The sequence below is a fragment of the Natator depressus genome, chromosome 18 (assembly GCF_965152275.1).
Source record: "Natator depressus isolate rNatDep1 chromosome 18, rNatDep2.hap1, whole genome shotgun sequence".
NCBI classification, from domain to species: domain Eukaryota; kingdom Metazoa; phylum Chordata; order Testudines; family Cheloniidae; genus Natator; species Natator depressus.
Genome location: NC_134251.1, coordinates 14,039,462 through 14,057,714, shown reverse-complemented (window position 1 = coordinate 14,057,714; position 18,253 = coordinate 14,039,462). Strand labels below are relative to the sequence as shown.

Sequence of the window (18,253 nt, the reverse complement as noted above, 5' to 3'; positions counted from 1 at the left end):
TTAAACAAGGAAGAGGTGACAGAGCGCAGCCTCTGGGCCCCACTCTGCAAACAGCAGCCGATGTCCTCTCCCGGGTGTGGGGGCACAGCGCTCCCCTTCAACTCCCACTCTTCCTTGGCTCATGTTTCTATCTACTTTAGCTACTGGTTGGACCTCACCCACATCAATGGCAAAGGCAGTCTCCAATACAGATACAAGAACCCCTTTTAGCCACAACTGCGTTTAACACATCCCTAAATGTACGTGATTTTCAATTTGACTGCTAAAAGCCTAAGCGAAGGGTGCAGAATTGGTGCAAGGATCCCCCTGGAGCATTTAGCTAGACCCGGGTAGACAAAATGCAATTATGCACATTGGAATTCAGCTCAGGCGCAAACACAGGGTAGCATAACACTATGTGTGAAGGCTAGACACTAGGGTTAGCTAACAACAGAGAAGCCGGGTTGAGAAACAAGAGAAGAGAGAGATCTGCTTTTGCTTGTAAATGTGCAGTTGTTAGAAGAGGCAAGACTTTCATGCCATTGCCCCCTTATCACGCCCTCTCCCACTCATCTCAAGTAACAGACACACTCCACTTGCAGACAAAACCTGGCTGCTGTAGTGTAGCTTGGTTTTATTTATGTCCACAAATATTTCAAAAAAATTACAAAATACTCAAATGGGGAGAACACAGAAGTCACGATTTCTGGGTTTCTACTCTGTTTACACTGTGTTATCCCATGGCAAACTACTCATATATACATTAAGCTTCAAGATATATATAAATGTAGCAGTCAGAATGTACACTCTGCTTTAACGGTGCAGTGAAACAAGCTCAACCATGACGACACAGAACAAGAGACGTTTTAGAAACACGAAAGCAAAATAAAAAAAAATCTTCAAAACAGAGGAAAAAATGAGAGAGATTTCTGAAAGGAAACCAAAAGGTCTGGGTTATAACAACAGGGCATCGAACACCAAGATGGTTTCAAAAGCCATTGCAAATAAAGCTGTAGTTAATCACTGGATTGAGGTTGAAGAATCTCAGAGCTTCTTTGTGCCACGATGTCAGAAACATAAAAGATTCTACTACGCTGGGAAAAAAAAAAAAAAAAATCAAGGGACAGCTTTTTGAATAGGGATTGCAAAGCACTACTTTGTTCTTTGGAAAAATGGAAGGAGAAAGGACAACATGAAGGAATCAACATCTTTTTCCTTAAAAAAAAAAAAAAAAAAAAAAAAAAAAAAAAAAGACTGAAATAGAGAGGCAGCATCATGTGCGATTGGTGGTGGTGTCATGCCTGCCCTTCCCCAGTTCTAGATGGTGAAAAAAATTGAATTTTGATGGAAATTTTCTTAAATAAAGCCTTCAGTACATTAATGCTCTTTGTTGGCCAGGGACATTTTTATTAGCACCTCTGCCATGATACTTGCTGGATCGGTGTTAATGCTATTTCACCCCACAACCACAGACAGAGACTGGAAGTAATGTACAAATATTATAGTTCCTGGTTCTAGGGTGAATCTCTTGGTATCCAAGCCTGAGAACTCCCAGGTGTCAAACCCTGGAGTCTTGGCAGTCAGGAGCTCACACAGAGTTCTGATGGGACTGACTCACTCTAAGGAACTGAAATGGCATTAAAAGGAGAACTGGAATGAAAGGATGAGAAAAGAGATGAGATGGAACTGAAACTAGCCCTCCTCCTTTGGACACACGCTACACAGATGGATAGACTAAGCCTGGAATTCCCTGATGCAGGTTTTAATTCATAAATCGGTGCCATTACCTACCCGTCAGTGCAGCCAATGAAGAGCAACATGGTAATGTTGGTTTCTGCCCTGTGTGGTGGTGAAGCACCATTCATGCCATGCCTTCCACAAGACTGAATGATTAACTACAAATTTATCTAACATGGCTCAATACAGTCCTATGACATGACCACCACATATAACAGTCTACCACAGCAGAGCTACAGCCCTCAAGAGTTGAGAGAGAGAATGGAAGAGGTTATGTACCAGTAGAAAACATGACCAGCAGATGCAGATGTTCTCTGGATCCGCCACCCTCTGCCTTATCAAAAACATGGCTAATGCAACAACAAGAAGATGGTTTTGGTATGTGTGTGTTCAAGAAAGATGTGCATCTTGGCTTAGGCAGCGAGCAAAGCTATCTACAAAAATATATGCCTATTCTTCTACTGTGTGCACCCTTTCTCCTTTGCTATATATCAGCCATGGACACACATGGGCAAAGTTCTTCTTCCAGCCAATCTGGGCTATTCAGCACGAACCTGTTGTGTTGGGAGTCAGCAATGTTACTAAATACCTTTGGCTAATCCCACAGCAGCAGGTTCCTTGATACACAAACCTTGAGACATGTTAGAAAACCCCCCCAAAAACAAGCAGCCTTCAGTAAGAGACAGGTTAAATTTAGATTATTGGTGTTGATGAAAGAACTTTAAATACACAACTCTGTAGTCCAACTGTCTAGTCTCTCCTCAGAAATATGTAAAACAAAAGCCAGAGAAAGTGGGCCCCGTCCAAAAATTCTTCCCACACAACCCTGACTTTAATAGTTTGAGCTACACATCATATTTAAAGGAAGATACTACTTCTTAGAATTTTTGCTACTACTAGCTAAAATTTAAAGAGATAGCTTAACACAAATTTAGCGAGACTATTGTTTTTAAAAGACAATAGAAGGAGGCAGATTGCAGCCAAATTTACAATAATCTCTACAGTAGAGACAGAAAGGGCAAGCCAGTTTCAAGGGACATCTGTACTGCTGAGAAGCAGAACTCAATAAAAGTCATCTGCAGAATGGAAAGATAGAATGATAATGGGGGGAAAAAAAAGGGGGGGGAACAGAAACAGTCATTTGTAACATTATCCCTGCAACTGCCTTTAATGCTTATTGTTGCTACCAAATCAAATTTCAAGCATTTGCCCATTTGAAATTATTGACACCCATTATTTCCCTTTAATTAAAGGGATAATTATATATATTTATTTTTATTAAAAATCAACTCTGTATTCTGTCACTACCAGGATTTGTGATGTTACTGAAAAAACCAAGATTGTTACATTTGTGGAGTTTTGTTATTTTTCCTCCCCCGCCACCCAAACCATTATTTACAGACTTGAAAAGCCATGCTGAAGAACTGAGCTCTCTTTAAAAGTATGAAGATTTCCTACAATGTATTAAAATAAAAGTAATTATTTTATTATTATAGCACTTGGATTCAGAGCTTGTTACGCCACCTACTTGCAATCCTTATTTTTTTCGGGTTTTAATATATATATATATATATATATATAGATGCATTGAGTGTCTCTTCACGCACAGTGACTGTCGTGTTGTGAACCTGATTCTAGCACCTACCCCAAATCAATCCAACAAAAACACCCCGCCCCCCGCCCCCCCAAGATTGCAGGGTAGTTCTCTGAGAATTCCAAACAGTCCTGTATTTTCAATAGGCTTCTGAATAGGTGGTCATGCAGGGAAGCCCACACCAGTCTTGAGAAATCTTCTCTACAAATGAACACTATTTATGCCAGTAAGTCTTTAGCTGTTGGTAGGGGAGGTGGGTGTTTTCTTTAGATTTAAATATATAAAGAAATCTTTATAAGATATTCTTTTGCAGCTCTTATTGTATGTAAAAAATGTTCCATTCCTTCCCAAGGACTGGGGCTTCCATAGCCGGCATTACAAATAAATAATTTATTACAACTGTTTGTCACCTTCTTTCTTCAGTCGACTGAAAGAGAAAGAAAATGTGTTTTAGCGGACAAAGGGCATGTGGCTTCGTGTCTCAGCAATATGTTGCCTTTTGATACTAGCCTCACCGCAAAATGTGGGTGGAGGGGGGGAGGGGGAAGGGCATCAAAGTGCCACAAAGGGGACATGGGTGGGGGGCAGGAGGTCTGATTTCTCAGAGTGAACGGAGAACCAGCATGGTAACAAGTGATGAAGAACACAGTTGGTCACGGGAGATGATGTGCTTTGTTTATCGGGGTCTTCTGTACACAAGTGAGATTACCAGCAGGTGCCAGCAAGCAGTGCAGCTGAACTGGTGCTGAACATGCTTTGCCCCTGTCCACACTTGCAGCTAAACCATGTTCAGCATCAGGTCAGCTGCCAGTACTGTCACCTGGTGTCACAACACACAATTTTCCAGAGCACAGACAAGGTTTGAGACACCAAAGCAAAGGGGGCATGAGGCAAGCACATGCCAGACTGCTGCTCAGCCATCCTCGCTATGAAGCAACATAAAGAGTGGACCTTGCTGGATGCCGGAGGCGGCGATTCCCCTTCTGAAGATTGCTAGCCGCCATTGCAAAACAGAAACAAGAGGTCTTCCAATGAAGGCAAATGGGGGAAAAAGAGGAGGAAAACCATTGCAATATAATAATTTTGGGAGAGGAGGAACTTGCATGACTGGTCGAGATCTGCCCAGCCATTCATCCAGCGTCTGTATTAGTTATGCTTTCACCAACTGTTGCCCATCAATAATTTGTTCAGATTTACTTGCTGGTGAATTCCTCTCTTATTTCTGTTCATGAGGTTTTTATTCTTCAAGGGGAGGAAGCGGGGAAATGGCAATCATAATGAATGTCACTAAAAGCAAAGCTAATTCTGCAGCGCATGACAAAGCTAGTTTATTCCTTATGCCAATTATTCTGATCTAGTTTCCAAAATCTGTCCCAGTCTCCTGTGACAAAGTGGGAATGTTCTTAATATTTTCGCTGAATACTGTGTGCGTGTGCGCCTCAGCTTCCCCTATGTATTACTCAAGTATCTAGACGGTGGGATAAGGGTGTGTGATAATTGAAGAGACCCCCAGAGGGCAGGCGTGACTGCTGACTAGCTGCCAGGCCATAGAAAATGGCCGACACTTTGTGTCCTGGCAAATGATGGCCAGGCCCCCTTCTCTGCAAGGAGCTAGCTGAAGGTGTTGTAGAAGAAAGAGACTAGGTGACCTGTTTGCCCGGGAAAGAGACAAAGCCCAGAGGTAGGACAGGTGGGAGTGACTGAACCTGGGCTGGTGGAAACTGGTCAGTCTCCTGTTTTGGGACTCAGGGGGGAAACCCATGGTTCTGAGCTCTGGATCCCCTCAAGATGAATTTTGCTGAATGTTCTTGATTTCTGTGCTAAGAAGATCTGTTGTACACTGTGTTCTCATCGACTAATAAACTCTTCTGTTTTATATGCTGGCTGAGAGCCACTGCTGAGTCCTCCCCAGGTGTCCCTTCCAGGTGGACTCACTGCAGGACACTTACAGTGTGAACAGGGTGCTGAATGCGCCGAGGCCAGACCCAGGAAGTGCTGAAGCTGAGAAGGCTTCTTGCCCTGGTGAGTCTGTCCTGTGGCGGGGATACTACACTACAGTCCTCCCTGGCTTCATTCAGGGCGGTTTCAGAGCACCGAGACTGTGACGTCGTGACACCTCCACACCAACTTAGTTTTTTCTGAAGCTTGATCTCCAAGCACGTTAAGGTCACACTGACCACATGTTTGGGCTGCAGGCTGCGGGGAGGGGACCTCTCAGGAGAAAAAAGTCAGGGAAATAGTAACAGAACTTTTAGCTGCGTCTTCAATGTATCTCTCACCTGTAATAATCTTCCTGACTTGGTAGATGCCCACCGTGCATGTGGGGATGCCCGTGCAACCACTGCTGCTCCATAGCCAGTCTTTGCAGCTCTGCTGACTGGGCATGCATGGCCTGCAGTTGATGGGCTGCTGACATTGGAGGTGGGATAGCACCAGGCAGGTCTCGTGGGTAGGGGGTACCTGCAGGAGACATCACATTTATGCCCTTCACAAACATTAACTGGTTCTTGCTGCCCTGCAAGGTAGGTAAAGCAGAGCATTATCCCCCCACATTCCCATTTCACAGATGGGGACACAGATGTGCCGAGTTGTTAAGCAACTTGCCTGAGGTTATACAGCAAAACAGTGGAAGAACTGGGAATTAGAATACTGACTTCCAGTCTGCCCACTGTTCTAATCACCATACCTCATGGCTTCCCTACAGCTGCTACTAGGATTCAGTTCTAGGGGACGTATTAGCAATGAAACAGGAGGTCTCTAAAGATTGTAACATAAAAAAGTTCAGTTTAAAAACGGTAAAGCAAAAGCATAAGAATTAAAGCTCCCAATTCCGTCCACTGCACATTTAGACCCAGAGGAAAGTGTTTACAGGTCGGATCAAAGTGCTGCCTAGAGGAAGGTCAGTGAAATGTTCTCACCGAAGACCGGGTGTCGGAGCATTTCATGCTCGTGTGGGGGCTGCCCTAGCAGCGGGTTGGGGATGGTACCAGGCGGGTAGGGGAAACGTGCCAAGTGGGGTCCAGCTGCCAAGGGATCCACCAGCGGGTGAACAGGTCCTGCTGAACCTAGAAAAGAAGATAAAAGGGAAGTTAACCAACTGCTTGGGGAAGCCTCACCCTTTGGGGAACAAAAGCCATGTTACCACTTAAGCTTGTGCAGTATCTGGATTAATTGGTGTGTAATTATGTGGAGCTTAGCTCCATCTGACTTGAAGCCCACTTCTCTATCCTCAAGTGTTTGAAGTGACATCTGCTTGCCAAACAGTCTTAATTGTTAAAGCAACAACTCATGCCTTTCAATTTCAATAACGAAAAAGAAATCTACCAAGTGACAGGAAAAATCAAATAGCAAAACCACTTACACATTCATTGTTAGCAGCCTCCTTCTTCCCCACTTCACACACACACAGAGGCAGAATCTCATGCTAATACAGTTAAACCAAGACTCTAAGGCAAAATTTGTCTTTTCAGAGGTTTATAAGAAAACACTGGCTGTAAATATCTTCTTGCCTTCTGCTAGCACATAAGTACAAGTCAAAGGATCACTGACAATCCTCAGGTCAAAAGGGCTTAACAATTGAGCACCCTTGTAATACTGCTCTGAACAGACAGGAAGCTCTCAAACCCTCCATTCCCCAAATCAGACAGTGTCAGCTCCAGGGAGCTGCCAGCCTTCTACAAAAGGGAACCCCCCCACCCCCTGTCCTTATTTGTCCTCACTTGTAGGCAATTCCTCTACTGTCACTTTACTAAGAGGATGAAAACATGACACTGATGAAACCATGACAATATTTACTCATCAGTGCGTGGCAAATCCCCTGCATTTAATCCGCTAGAAGTTTGCATGGAGATTGCATATTAGCAGAAAGCAGTCTCCCATGGTCATTTCAATCCCAATACTACTCCTGTTTCTAAGCACACACAAGTGCAAGCCTGTAAGAACAGCACAACACGAGTAACTGTATGTCAGCGCCGCCCATCACTCAGACCGACCCCCTACTTTCCCTTCCTTCCTTGCGCAGCTAAGATCTTAATTCTGAAATAGGGCTTCTGTGACTTCATTTCAGTAGCTCACTCAATGGGCCACACCAGAGTTTTCTAGCTTGAGTTAGTGGACTGCCCATCCACATGAGGTAGCTAATATGTTTGTAAAGGCTGGTGAAGACTCCAGGCTGGTCCTTGTGGGTACACCACAAACGTGTGGGTACACCACAAACGTATGTGTCCTGGAACAAATACTTGTAGAGTGTCCATGCTGGCCTTAACAAATGCGTTAGCTACCTTGAGTTAATAAGCAATCAATTAACTGAAGATAAAAGCCATGTGTAGACACGCTGTGTCAGACACTTATTTCTTTTCCTTTAAAAGTTACCATATTCCAGCACTCAAGTGTCTGTAGCCATAAAGTCAATTTAAATCAACCCTATTCATCATCTGCAAAACTGCAGTCCAATCTATGTCAATCCTGCCCCTTTACAATCCATAAGACTTGATATTTGGTGCAGTCCTTCTTCTGACCGCCAGAGCAGCGCACATAGCATGCTGAACACTGTGCAAGTTCCATCTAGTAGTGCCTTTATGTACTGCATCACCGCTATCAAATCCCAGATACATTTCTACTGAAATACAGCTGCGTATCACTTGCCTCCTTTGATGCACACTCTGGTTCTTTCTGCAATAGCTCTCAAATTCCCTTCCTAACCCAGGAAACAGAGACACCATCTATTTTTAATTCACATGTTCCAAGACTCATTATGCTATATTTGCTTGCTTGCACAAGTACATCTGCAGTACGTTTGTCCCAGGAACTGTACACCATGTACTTGAATTGCTTTCACTTCTGACCTTGCTGCTGAATTAGTTGGTGCCTTATTTAACCTTTCTCCACCAGTTTGCTATCAGAAAATGTGGAAATCTTGCTTTGGTTGCCCATCTTCCAAATCACCAATGTAGTGACATTACTCGTAGCTACTCAGCCAAATGAGTGACTTTCCCATCTCTTTGTCTTGACACCTAACAGGATACCAAGTTATGTCACCAATCATTTCTGGGGATCTAAAAGCGTTTTAGAACTAAGCACATTCTAATGAAGAAGGTCCCCAAGCTCAGACTGAGGAGCTTTCTGGTAAGCATGAAGGAAAGTCTATTCCAGTTGTACAAGGCCCAAATTTTCACACTCTAGCAGTGCAGAAAGGCTGAAAAGGTAAAACCTCCTTCGCACACCCTTTTCACTGCAGCTACTAGTATAGTACTGAGGTCACGCCTCAGCAGAGGCTGCCAGTTTCTCTGAACTGTGCAGAGGTTTTGCATTATATTCACTAGACACTATGATTACATTAAAATTAGGTGTAAACTATGTGTTGGTAAGGGGACTTGCATGCCAAGAGGGAAGAAGGGTGGGGCTGTAGCAACCAACAGGAGATGTTAAGAGAGCTGAAGTAGGGAGGTCTGCTTTACGTAGTCAGCACTAGGAAGTTATGATGTTGCCAGGTGTTGACGAGACAAATAGATAAATGGGAGATAAAGGAATCAGAGAATCACCACAGATGTCAACAAGAGGGCCGGAGGGTATGTCTACCCTGCAAATCAGGTGTAATTGTAGCACAGGTAGGCACACCCGGCCTAGCGTTAATCAAGCTAGCATGGGTGACAACAGTAGTGTAAAGTGTGGTGGCATGGACTTCAGTGTGGACCGGCAACCTGAGTATGTACCCAGACTCCTTGGTGGGCTTGTACTGAAGCCGCTAGCCTATACTACCACATCTTCATTAGTATCGTTACCCACGCTAGCTAGATTAAAGCTACAAGTACACCTTAGTTTGCGATGCAGACATTCATAACCAGAGCCTTGATGCCCTCCCTCCACGGGAATGAGAAGAAGATATGTAACCTGTACCAGAAATCTGCCAAGGTAATAAGTGTGGAACTTCTCCTCCTCCCTCAGTGCACTCTGGGGTGTTTTTTTTTCTTTTTAGCTCCTTCCTCTGAAGCATCAGGGATGGCCATGGCTGTAGACTGGACACTGGAAGGGGAGGGCCAGGGCTCTGAGGGGGAACTGAGAATTCTCTCAGGTGCTTGGCTGGCTGGTTCTTGCTCACAGGCTCTGGGTCTAACTGGTCATCAGATGCGGGGTCGGAAAGGCGTTTCCCCCCAGGTCAGACTGGCAGTGACCTTCCTCTGCAGCGTGTAGTTGTGGGATTTTTCACAAACCCAGCAGTTATATAAAAACATCGACTAAACTTACCCACTTACACCTCCCCATCTCACAGCCTGACCACCACCCTTGCTGATTCTGAAAGGCCTATTTAATAACACCATTTTGGATTTGGATGCTTAATTGGCACTATTATCTTCCATTTCCGATCGCCTTAATCTCTGATCAGTGTAAATCAATATGCTGCTTATTTGGCAGGACACATGCAAGCTTACTGCTTATCACTGGTGTTATCTTCTCCTCCTCATTTCCCAAACATCCTCCTCCCCAGATAGCCTGAGGTTTGCTATCATCACTCTACTCGCAATTATCATTTGATCCATCAGAAGGTGATTGATGCGCACACTTTTGGTTTCTCTCAAATTTGCTGTCGCTTTATTTTAACACCACCCTAACTAAGTTTGGAAAACAGATCGACATCCATGGCAATGTCCTTCACATCAGAGAGAGCAGTCACTTTACATGAAAAAAGGGCTGCAGACTTGTCCTGTTTGTCTCACCTGAGCTTCTCACGGGCAACTGCTTGAACCACCATCAGAGAGAAAGCAGGGGCATGCTTGCATGTCCCACACCCACCCACACTTCTATCATGCAATGTTTTAATAACCAATTGTTTTAAATTCACACTCTGGCTGAACAACTCCAACCATTTTCCAGCCTGAGACAGCTAGAGATCTCATTGACGTCTAGGTGCTAGTATTCAGTGTGTAGCAGTCTCACTGACGTGCGCACCAAATGAACTACTAAGCTGGGTACAAAGGTATACAGGGAGCAGGAGTTTTAACCACTGTGTCACCTGACAAGTGCCTGCAGTCTACACTAGTGCGGCCACTGCTGATTGGGCTGCACCAGCTCTAGACCAACAGAGGGAGAATTTTGGACAAGGCCTGGGTGTGTGAAGAATGTTATTGGCTACTGAAAACTTGCCCCGCGCTCAGCAACGACCTGATCCAATCCCAGGGAAGGGTTAAATATGTGGGTGTAAAATACCCAGGTTATTACAAGGGAGGCCTGCGTCATTTATACAGAGATGAAATGCCTAAAATAAAATAATAATCCTATTATTTAAACACGGTTGTATCCCAGCTGCATTGTGTTGTGGTTTCCCTTTGCCTGCGTGGACAGGAAAAAGCAGGTGTCTATGAGAGATCAAACACAATTATAGCTATTTCTAGCCACACGGTATAAAGAAAGCAATGTTATTCAGGGTGGGGCCACACCCATGTGTCACAATCTTGTAGAGACCTGGGTACGGCTGCCATGCTGACACAGCTGGAGATTATGCTATGCATAGTTCCTGAGTCATGGGATACGACCCCATGATTTGGGCAGAAGGCTCTTGGATCTGGTATCATTCAATATTTTCATTAATGAATTGGACAATGGAGTAGAATATGCGTATAAAATATGCAGATGACACTAAGGTGGGAGGGGTTGCAAGCACGTTGGAGGACTGGATTAAAAATCAGAACAACCTTGACAAATAGGAGAACTGGTCTGAAATCAATGAGATGAAATTCAATAAAGATAAATGCAGAGTACTAAGCATAGGAAGGAAACAAATCAAATGCACAACTACAAAACAAGGAATAACTGGATAGACAGTAGGTGGCACTGCTGGAAAAAATCTGGTGGGTATAGTGCATCACAAATTGAATATGAGTCAACAATGCGATCCAGTTTCAAAAAGGCGAAAACCATTCTGAGGTGTATTAATAGGCATGTCGTATGTAAGACATGACAGGTAACTGTCCTGCTCTACTCAGCACTACTGAGGCCTCAGCTGGCGTACCTGTGCCTAATTCTGCATGCTACAATTTAGTAAAGATGTGGACAAATTGGACAGTTCAGAGGAAAGCAACAAAAATGATAAAAGATTTAGAAAACCTGATCTCTGAGGCAAGCTTCAAAAAACTGGGCATGTATAGTCTTGAGAAAAGAATCATAGAAGATGAGGGTTGGAAGAGACCTCAGGAGGTCATCTAGTCCAACCCCCTGCTCAAAGCAGGACCAACCCCAACTAAATCATCCCAGCCAGGGCTTTGTCAATCCAGGCCTTAAAAACCTCTAAGGATGGAGATTCCACCACCTCCTTAGGTAACCCATTCCAGGGCTTCACCACCCTCCTAGTGAAATAGTTTTTGTTGACACTGCGAAGTTTTTGCGCAACAAGTGATACCACTTTTATTAACGCGCTGGAATTAAACTGCCGTTGCGTGTGTACACTGTGCTCCTTGTGACGGTGGAGTGCATCCACACTAGCAGTTCTTGCAACGGCAAAGACAGCAGTGCATTGTGGTAGCTGTCCCTCTGTGACACTGCCACAGGGTGCTTTGGGAAGGGTTTGCAATGCCTCATAGGGCAGCCACAGCGTCCCATTGTTCCACGGGCATCCTACTACATTACCAGCTGCTTTTCAACTGAAGGTGGGGGGGGCGGGGGGGCGCGGGAGTGTGTGACAGGGAGTGTGTGTGTGTGTGTGTGTATGAGGAGCGGGAAAGAGAGAGAGTCTGGAGACAGAGAGTGTTTCAGCATGCTGTCTTGTAAGTTCAGACAGTGGCAGGAAACAACCAGACCTGAGGCAGGGGGAGAGGAAAACCCCAACATCAGCCCCCACCGCTCGCTCTCTCACACTCACACACACACCCCTGTGTTCAACAGCATGAGCACTCCATAATAATGGTTTTCTTTGTGTCCTGGAGCAGATCAGCACAGCAAGCAATGGCTGTCAAAAACGGAGCTTTGAAAGGGGAAGGGTGCATGCCTTCAGGACAGCCAGTTCAAAACAATGAGCAGAGCAGCCACTTGAGGGATTATGGGACACTTCCAGAGGCCAATTACAGCCCTGAAAGCAGTTGATGTGTTTACCTTGGCAATGCAGCACAGGAGCACTGTGGAGGTGTTTTTTTTTTGCAATGCTGAAACTGAGGAGTTTCTGCGCACTAAGTGGGTTGGTAGCGTGTACACCTCGGGAGTTACACCATAGACAGCTGCTTTACTGCACAGTAACTTGCCAGTGTAGACAAGGCCTAATATTCAACCCCCACTGCAACTTGAAACCATTGCTCCTTGTTCTGTCATCTGCCACCACTGAGAACAGCCTAGCTCCATCCCCTTTGGAAACCCCCCTTCAGGTAGTTGAAGGCTGCTATCAAATCCCCCCCCCTCACTCTTCTCTTCTGCAGACTAAATAAACCCAGTTCCCTCAGCCTCTCCTCATAAGTCATGTGCCCCAGCCTCCGAATCATTTTCGTTTCCCTCCGCTGGACTCTTTCCAATTTGTCCACCTCCTTTCTGTAGCTGGGGAAGAAGACTGAGGGGCAACCTGATAGTCTTCCAGTATGTTAAGGAATATGATAAAGAGGATGGGGGCGAGTTGTTTCCCATGTCTACTGAAGGTAGGATAAGTAGTAATGGGCTTCATCTGCAGAAAAGAAGATTTAGGTTCGATATTAGGAAAACTTTAACTTTAAAGCTCTGGAATAGGCTTCTAAGGCAGGTTGGGGAATCCACATCATTGGAGATTTTTAAGAACACCTATCAGGGATGGTCTAGGTTTAGTAGTGCAAGGACTGGCTTGGGCTGGACTGGATGACCTCTTGAGGTTCCTTCCAGCTCTATATTTCTACGATTCTAGGATCTACAAGAGCAGCAGGGGTCAGCATCCCTAAGGAAGAGCTCTGGCTCGCTCCCTGGGCTCACCTTGATGTAGCGGGTCCTGCTGATGGAGGTGTAGATGCGAATGTATATGCGAATGTTGGTGATGGTGAGGTGTCACGTTGAACATCTGGAGCCGTGCCAGCGGGTCATTTGTGAGCGACGCCATCCGCTCGGCGTGTATTCTTTCTGCTGCCAGTCTGTCAGGGTAGCTCATTTCAGGCCGTAACTGGGGGCCTGCCAGCGCAAGTCTCTCCCTTTCAAGGGGGTTCAAACCCGGGTGGAAGGAAGCAAACGGATGGGGTCCTGCTGTTGGGGGTATAGTCAGTGCGCCATGCCTGGCAAAATGCTCCATGGGGTTGGTAGCTGGGTGCAGTGCATCGAGTTCAGGTGGCTTCACCTCAAAGCCTGGTTTCATCCTCTCTCGCAACTCCCTTTCCCTGATCTCCCGCTCCCGGATCTCCCGCTCCCGGAGCTCCCGTTCTCGGATGGTGGGGTCCACATTATAGAGGCCGGGCATGTGGTAGGCCAGGAGAGGATCGGTGGGGTTCAGGGGAACAAAGAATGGGTGGTTGCGGTTTGTTGGTGACATTACGTGAGGACGGGCGTACTCGCTGAGAGTCCGTAACGCGGGCGTGTCTGGACCTATGTAAGGTGGAACAGCAGCGATGGTTGTGGGTGGAGGTTCGAATGAAGGTCTCATGTGAGTTGGTCCAGGGAGCTGGGACTCCCCAAGGCGACCTTCATGGGAGGAGCTGGACACTTTCTGCTGCAGAGAATGGGGGGAGGGAAGGGGAGAGATTTTATTCCAAACAAACTAACTTGGCTGAAAAAATTCCCAGCACATTCACCCTTTCACTGCAGCTCAGTACAGGGATAATCCTACACCCTGTCCCATGACAGCTTTCTCCCAAAAGCCTTCCCCCACATGCGCTACGATTGAGCAAGCCCCTGAAGAGCAAGGGTGCACAGCACGTGGGGGTGGGGGAACAACACACTACGTTCTGCCCTTCCATTTGCAGGGACTGGCTGGCTACAGGCATCTTCTGCTGCTAACTACTACAACCCTCCCTTAGAAAGGTGCACAAGCCTGGTTAAAAAAAAAAAGACTAGTGTGGTTTTTTTCAATTAAAACAAGGCAGTATCGCTGCATGATGACCAGTCTCCCTGCCCTCGATTATCTCTGCCCACACCACAGGGGCTTTGTTTTTTAACTCCAAGTAAATTTAAAAACCAAACCAACACTCAGAAATTAGTGTACAAGTTTGAATTATACACAGTTGGGGCCTCCCTGAGAAAAATTAGGTATTCTCAAGTCAAACACATGTCAAAGGTTCACTGCCTTTGCCCTACCCCTTTCCGGGAGCTCCCCTAAATGGTACATCAGGCAACAGGCAAGGGATATGCCATGTACGTTCAGGCGTTCTGTGCCTGCAGCACAAAGGGAACCAACAGAATTCACCAACAGCTAATGGGTATTTATTGTTCCTGCGCATTTAGGTACCACTTTTCATCTTGAAAGTGTTTTATTGATGTCAGGCCTAGTTCAGCCCCCAGGCTGCCTTGGCTTCTCTCAGTACAACAGAGGCTGCAGATCCACCAGGAGAAGATGTGCAGTACAGTAAGCTGCCTACAACACCCTGTTCCACTGTGGGGGGAGCCCTGAAGCAAGTGGGTGGGGCCAGTGCAGGAAGGGACAGGTACAAGCCAGCTAGATGTGCCAATGGCATGCTCACAACCCAAAACATTGCTTGCACCCACCCTCAATGTTCCTGTGCTTCGCATGTACCCGACTGCTCCCTCCATGCCATGCTTGTGCCTGCACTAAGCGCTCTAATGGAGGTTTGCAAATGTATCCCCAACATTTTACAGTCATCATTTAATACAGATCCTAACATACCCTTCCTGCACAGCAGACTGATAAACCTACCGCCGCTCTTTCTGCTTCTCTTTCACGCTCCCGCTCTCTCTCCCTCTCTTTCTCCTTCTCCTTCTCCTTCTCCCTCTCTTCTCTTGCTTTCTGCTCTGCCTCCCGCTTGGCCTTCTCGATTGCCTCCTCTCTCTTCTTGGCCAGTTTGGATCCTGCCAGAGGCATGAAGTACAGGTCTGTCCTTGCGCATGAGTTGTAGCCACGGTCCAGGTGCTTATAGAACCTGAGAGAGAAAACAGAGAATTTAGGCCTGGGAAAGAGTCTGTGATTTGACAGCCTCACATCAAAGAGGAATTATACAACACTTCGGATTTACATTACCAGTTGCTCCACTGAAAGCCCAGAAAGGAACTAACTTTACTGTGTGTTCCTCCTCCACAGACTAGCCTTCTAGCAGGAACCTCTCACAGATGGTACCTGCAATATCAGTCTGAATACAATGGCTGACACTGGGCTCGATGAGGGTTTTTCATTCCCCGAAAAACGGTGACAGAATGAGGAGAGATTTCCAAAGGCACAGGTGGGAGATACGTACCCAGCGCCTGTAGTGCCCAACTTCCCTTTGTATCTTTGGAAATCTGCCCTGTAAACTTCATCCATGCAACTGAAATAACCATGTTTTTCAACACAGAAATAGGCTGCATGCTGGAGACCGAATATTAGGGGGCGCTGTAAATTAATACCTGTAGAAAAATAAACAACGGATGCTGTGCTGTATCAGGAGAGTAGCAAGCTTTGGGGGAGACCAGGCATAATTCCAGGGTTCCTGCATACAATTCATAGAGCCCTGCTGCAAGTTTTTTGGGGGGGGGGGGTGGGAGAGGAGGGGGGCGGGGGCGCACAGGGACTTATCTACATTGTGATTTAATACTTGAATGTCAGGTTAGGGAGACTATGCTAGTAACAACTATATTCCAACAGGAGCAGTGATAGCACAATTTCAATCAGCGTGGACAGGCTCTTAGACAACTGTTCTATTGCCAAAGAGGCTGGCAAACAGAGGTTGCAGTACAGCAAATCCCCAATTCCAAGACTGTAGGTATCAAGGCTGTAATACTCAATCCCTGCTGGCCCAGCCAGCAAGCAAGCGGCGAATCTCTTAATGCAGCTCTGTGGAACGGCAGAGCACAGAATGAAGAATTTGCCAACACCCTCCATTACCTGGCTGATTGACTGGCATGACTTGGTGTGTCCACCACAGTAGGTTCAGGCGATGGGCTTCTGGGTGGGGGAGGTGGGCTTTCTGGTTCCTCTGCCTCATCGGGAGCCTCTTCTTTGATCTGAATAGGCGGTATTGTGCAGGATGTCACCACTGGAACGTTTCCACTGGAAGCCGCAGAGGTGGGGACAGATGCCTGAGATGGGACGCCAGGCACGGAAGGTGGTGTGGAAGTGGAAGGGCAAGATGGAGGAGTGATGGAAGGCGGGCCCCCAGGGACAAATGGATGCTGAGAAAAGGGGGCCTGGGAGGATACCTGATGGAGGCCAGATGGGGGGTGGCTCGCTGCTGGTGGAAGACTCTGACTCTGAGTCAGGACTGGAGGCTGGGCTGGAGAAGACTGCAGTGGCTGACTCTGAGGCATCAGCTGCAAGGGAGGAGGGTGCGCAGAAGGAGGGTGATGGGTGGAAAGGGAGCTGAGAGGTTTCAGAGCAGGTGGTGGCGGCAGGTTGGAATTCATGGAGAATGGAGATGGCCCGGAGAGGTGGGGAGGGTGCTTGTGGGACGGGGGAGTGGGAAGCTGCGGGATCGGGGTCGTAGGAGGGGGTTTGATGTGAGGCATGGCCATGGGGGCTGGAGGCAGGGGCTGCTCCCGAGGGGGTTGCGGTTGCTGCAGTGCAGCCTGCGCTTGCAGGGCAGGCTGCACCGCTTGAACCTGCAGAGCGGCATGTGGGTGAGAAGCAGGCTGTGTCTGAAGGGGAACCTGAGACTGAGAAGGCTGTCCGGGGAGAGGGAAAGGCTGAGGAGGTACTGGATGAGGCAGGAGAGGCTGGGCCTGCAGGTTATGAGGGACAGGCTGGACCTGGCCATGAAGTGGAGGTTGTGAATGTGGCTGCGATGAGGCAGGACCCTGGGGTTGACTCTGAGACACAGTCAAAGGCTGCAGCGGCGGGTGCGGGGAAGGGAGTCTCTGAGGGTGCAAAGCAGGGGCCTGCTGTATGTGAGAGTGAGGTGGTGGCGCTGGGGGCTGGCTGGGAGGCTGAGACACTGACGGTGAAACCTGCAGGGGAGCTGTAAGGGTGCTTGACGCTGCTGGTATGGGTGTTGGTAACGGTGTTGAAACGGGCGGGGTAGAAGGTGGAGCCTGGGCAGGGACATTCTGTGCCTGGAGCACTTGAGGTTGCGCCTGCAGCATCTGCTGCTGAGCCGATGAATCCGAGTCACTCTCATTGTCCTGGGGGCTGGGGATACTGGGCGACGTGCTTCGATTGTCCTGGTCAATGTCCTTTGGATCACTGCTCCCGTCGTCATTGACGCTGCGACTATCCGAGCTTTCGCCTTCCCCCTCGCCCTCCGAGGGAGAGTTTGGCCTGCTGATCTCCTGTTGAGATGGGGGGAAAGGTCTCCTTATAATCACTGATGTGGCGAAGGAGAGCTACCCGCTCCCATTGGTATTGCCAACGTAACTCCAGCCATCCCCATCTATATGCTACATTACTGCCCAGCCACCCCATAGCCCTCACTGTAAATAAACCCTGCAGTACAGGGGATGCCAACATACAGGACTGAGGGCTAGAAACTCCCAGATCCAATGCTATGGGGTGAACCTGGCCAATTTCAAATGGACTAAGAATGTCAGGCATTACATATACAAAATTCAGGGACTCGCAGACTTAACTGGTTTCCTAGAACTTTTTGTTCAGCTGCATTTCCCCCAATTACATTTCTATTTAAAACACAAGGCCTGAGAGTGACTTCAGATACATTACGCTCTGTTAGGGCTACTGTGGCCAAGGACTCAGGTTAATTTTAGATCTATCTGAAGAGGGCTCTCACTTTGGTTTCCTTCCAGTTTGTTGTTGAGAGGTGTAGGGAAGAGAAAAAAACTGACACCGAAATAAATTTGGACACAGGTTAACAAAAAGAAAAAAAGCTAAAATCAAACTGTGCTAAGACCCTGGAGATACTAATATGGAAAAAGACA

At 47.0% G+C, this 18,253-nt stretch overlaps 1 protein-coding gene across 5 annotated transcripts in view; it reads right to left on the bottom strand.

The window, feature by feature from the left end:
- Nucleotides 1-1,198: 1,198 nt before the first annotated feature.
- Nucleotides 1,199-18,253, bottom strand: part of RERE (arginine-glutamic acid dipeptide repeats) — a 412,980-nt gene continuing 395,925 nt past the window's right edge. For 4 of the 5 annotated variants that reach the window (XM_074975155.1, XM_074975156.1, XM_074975154.1 and 1 more), the window contains 6 exons: nucleotides 16,272-17,650; nucleotides 15,111-15,333; nucleotides 13,226-13,949; nucleotides 6,229-6,375; nucleotides 5,590-5,770; nucleotides 1,199-3,737 (listed from right to left, as the gene is read on the bottom strand). In XM_074975155.1, coding sequence (XP_074831256.1) covers nucleotides 3,704-3,737; nucleotides 5,590-5,770; nucleotides 6,229-6,375; nucleotides 13,226-13,949; nucleotides 15,111-15,333; nucleotides 16,272-17,650 — 2,688 coding nt within the window. In that variant the 3' untranslated portion in view covers nucleotides 1,199-3,703. The remainder of the gene's footprint in view (nucleotides 3,738-5,589; nucleotides 5,771-6,228; nucleotides 6,376-13,225; nucleotides 13,950-15,110; nucleotides 15,334-16,271; nucleotides 17,651-18,253) is intronic. The other variant, XM_074975157.1, reaches the window with a different exon arrangement.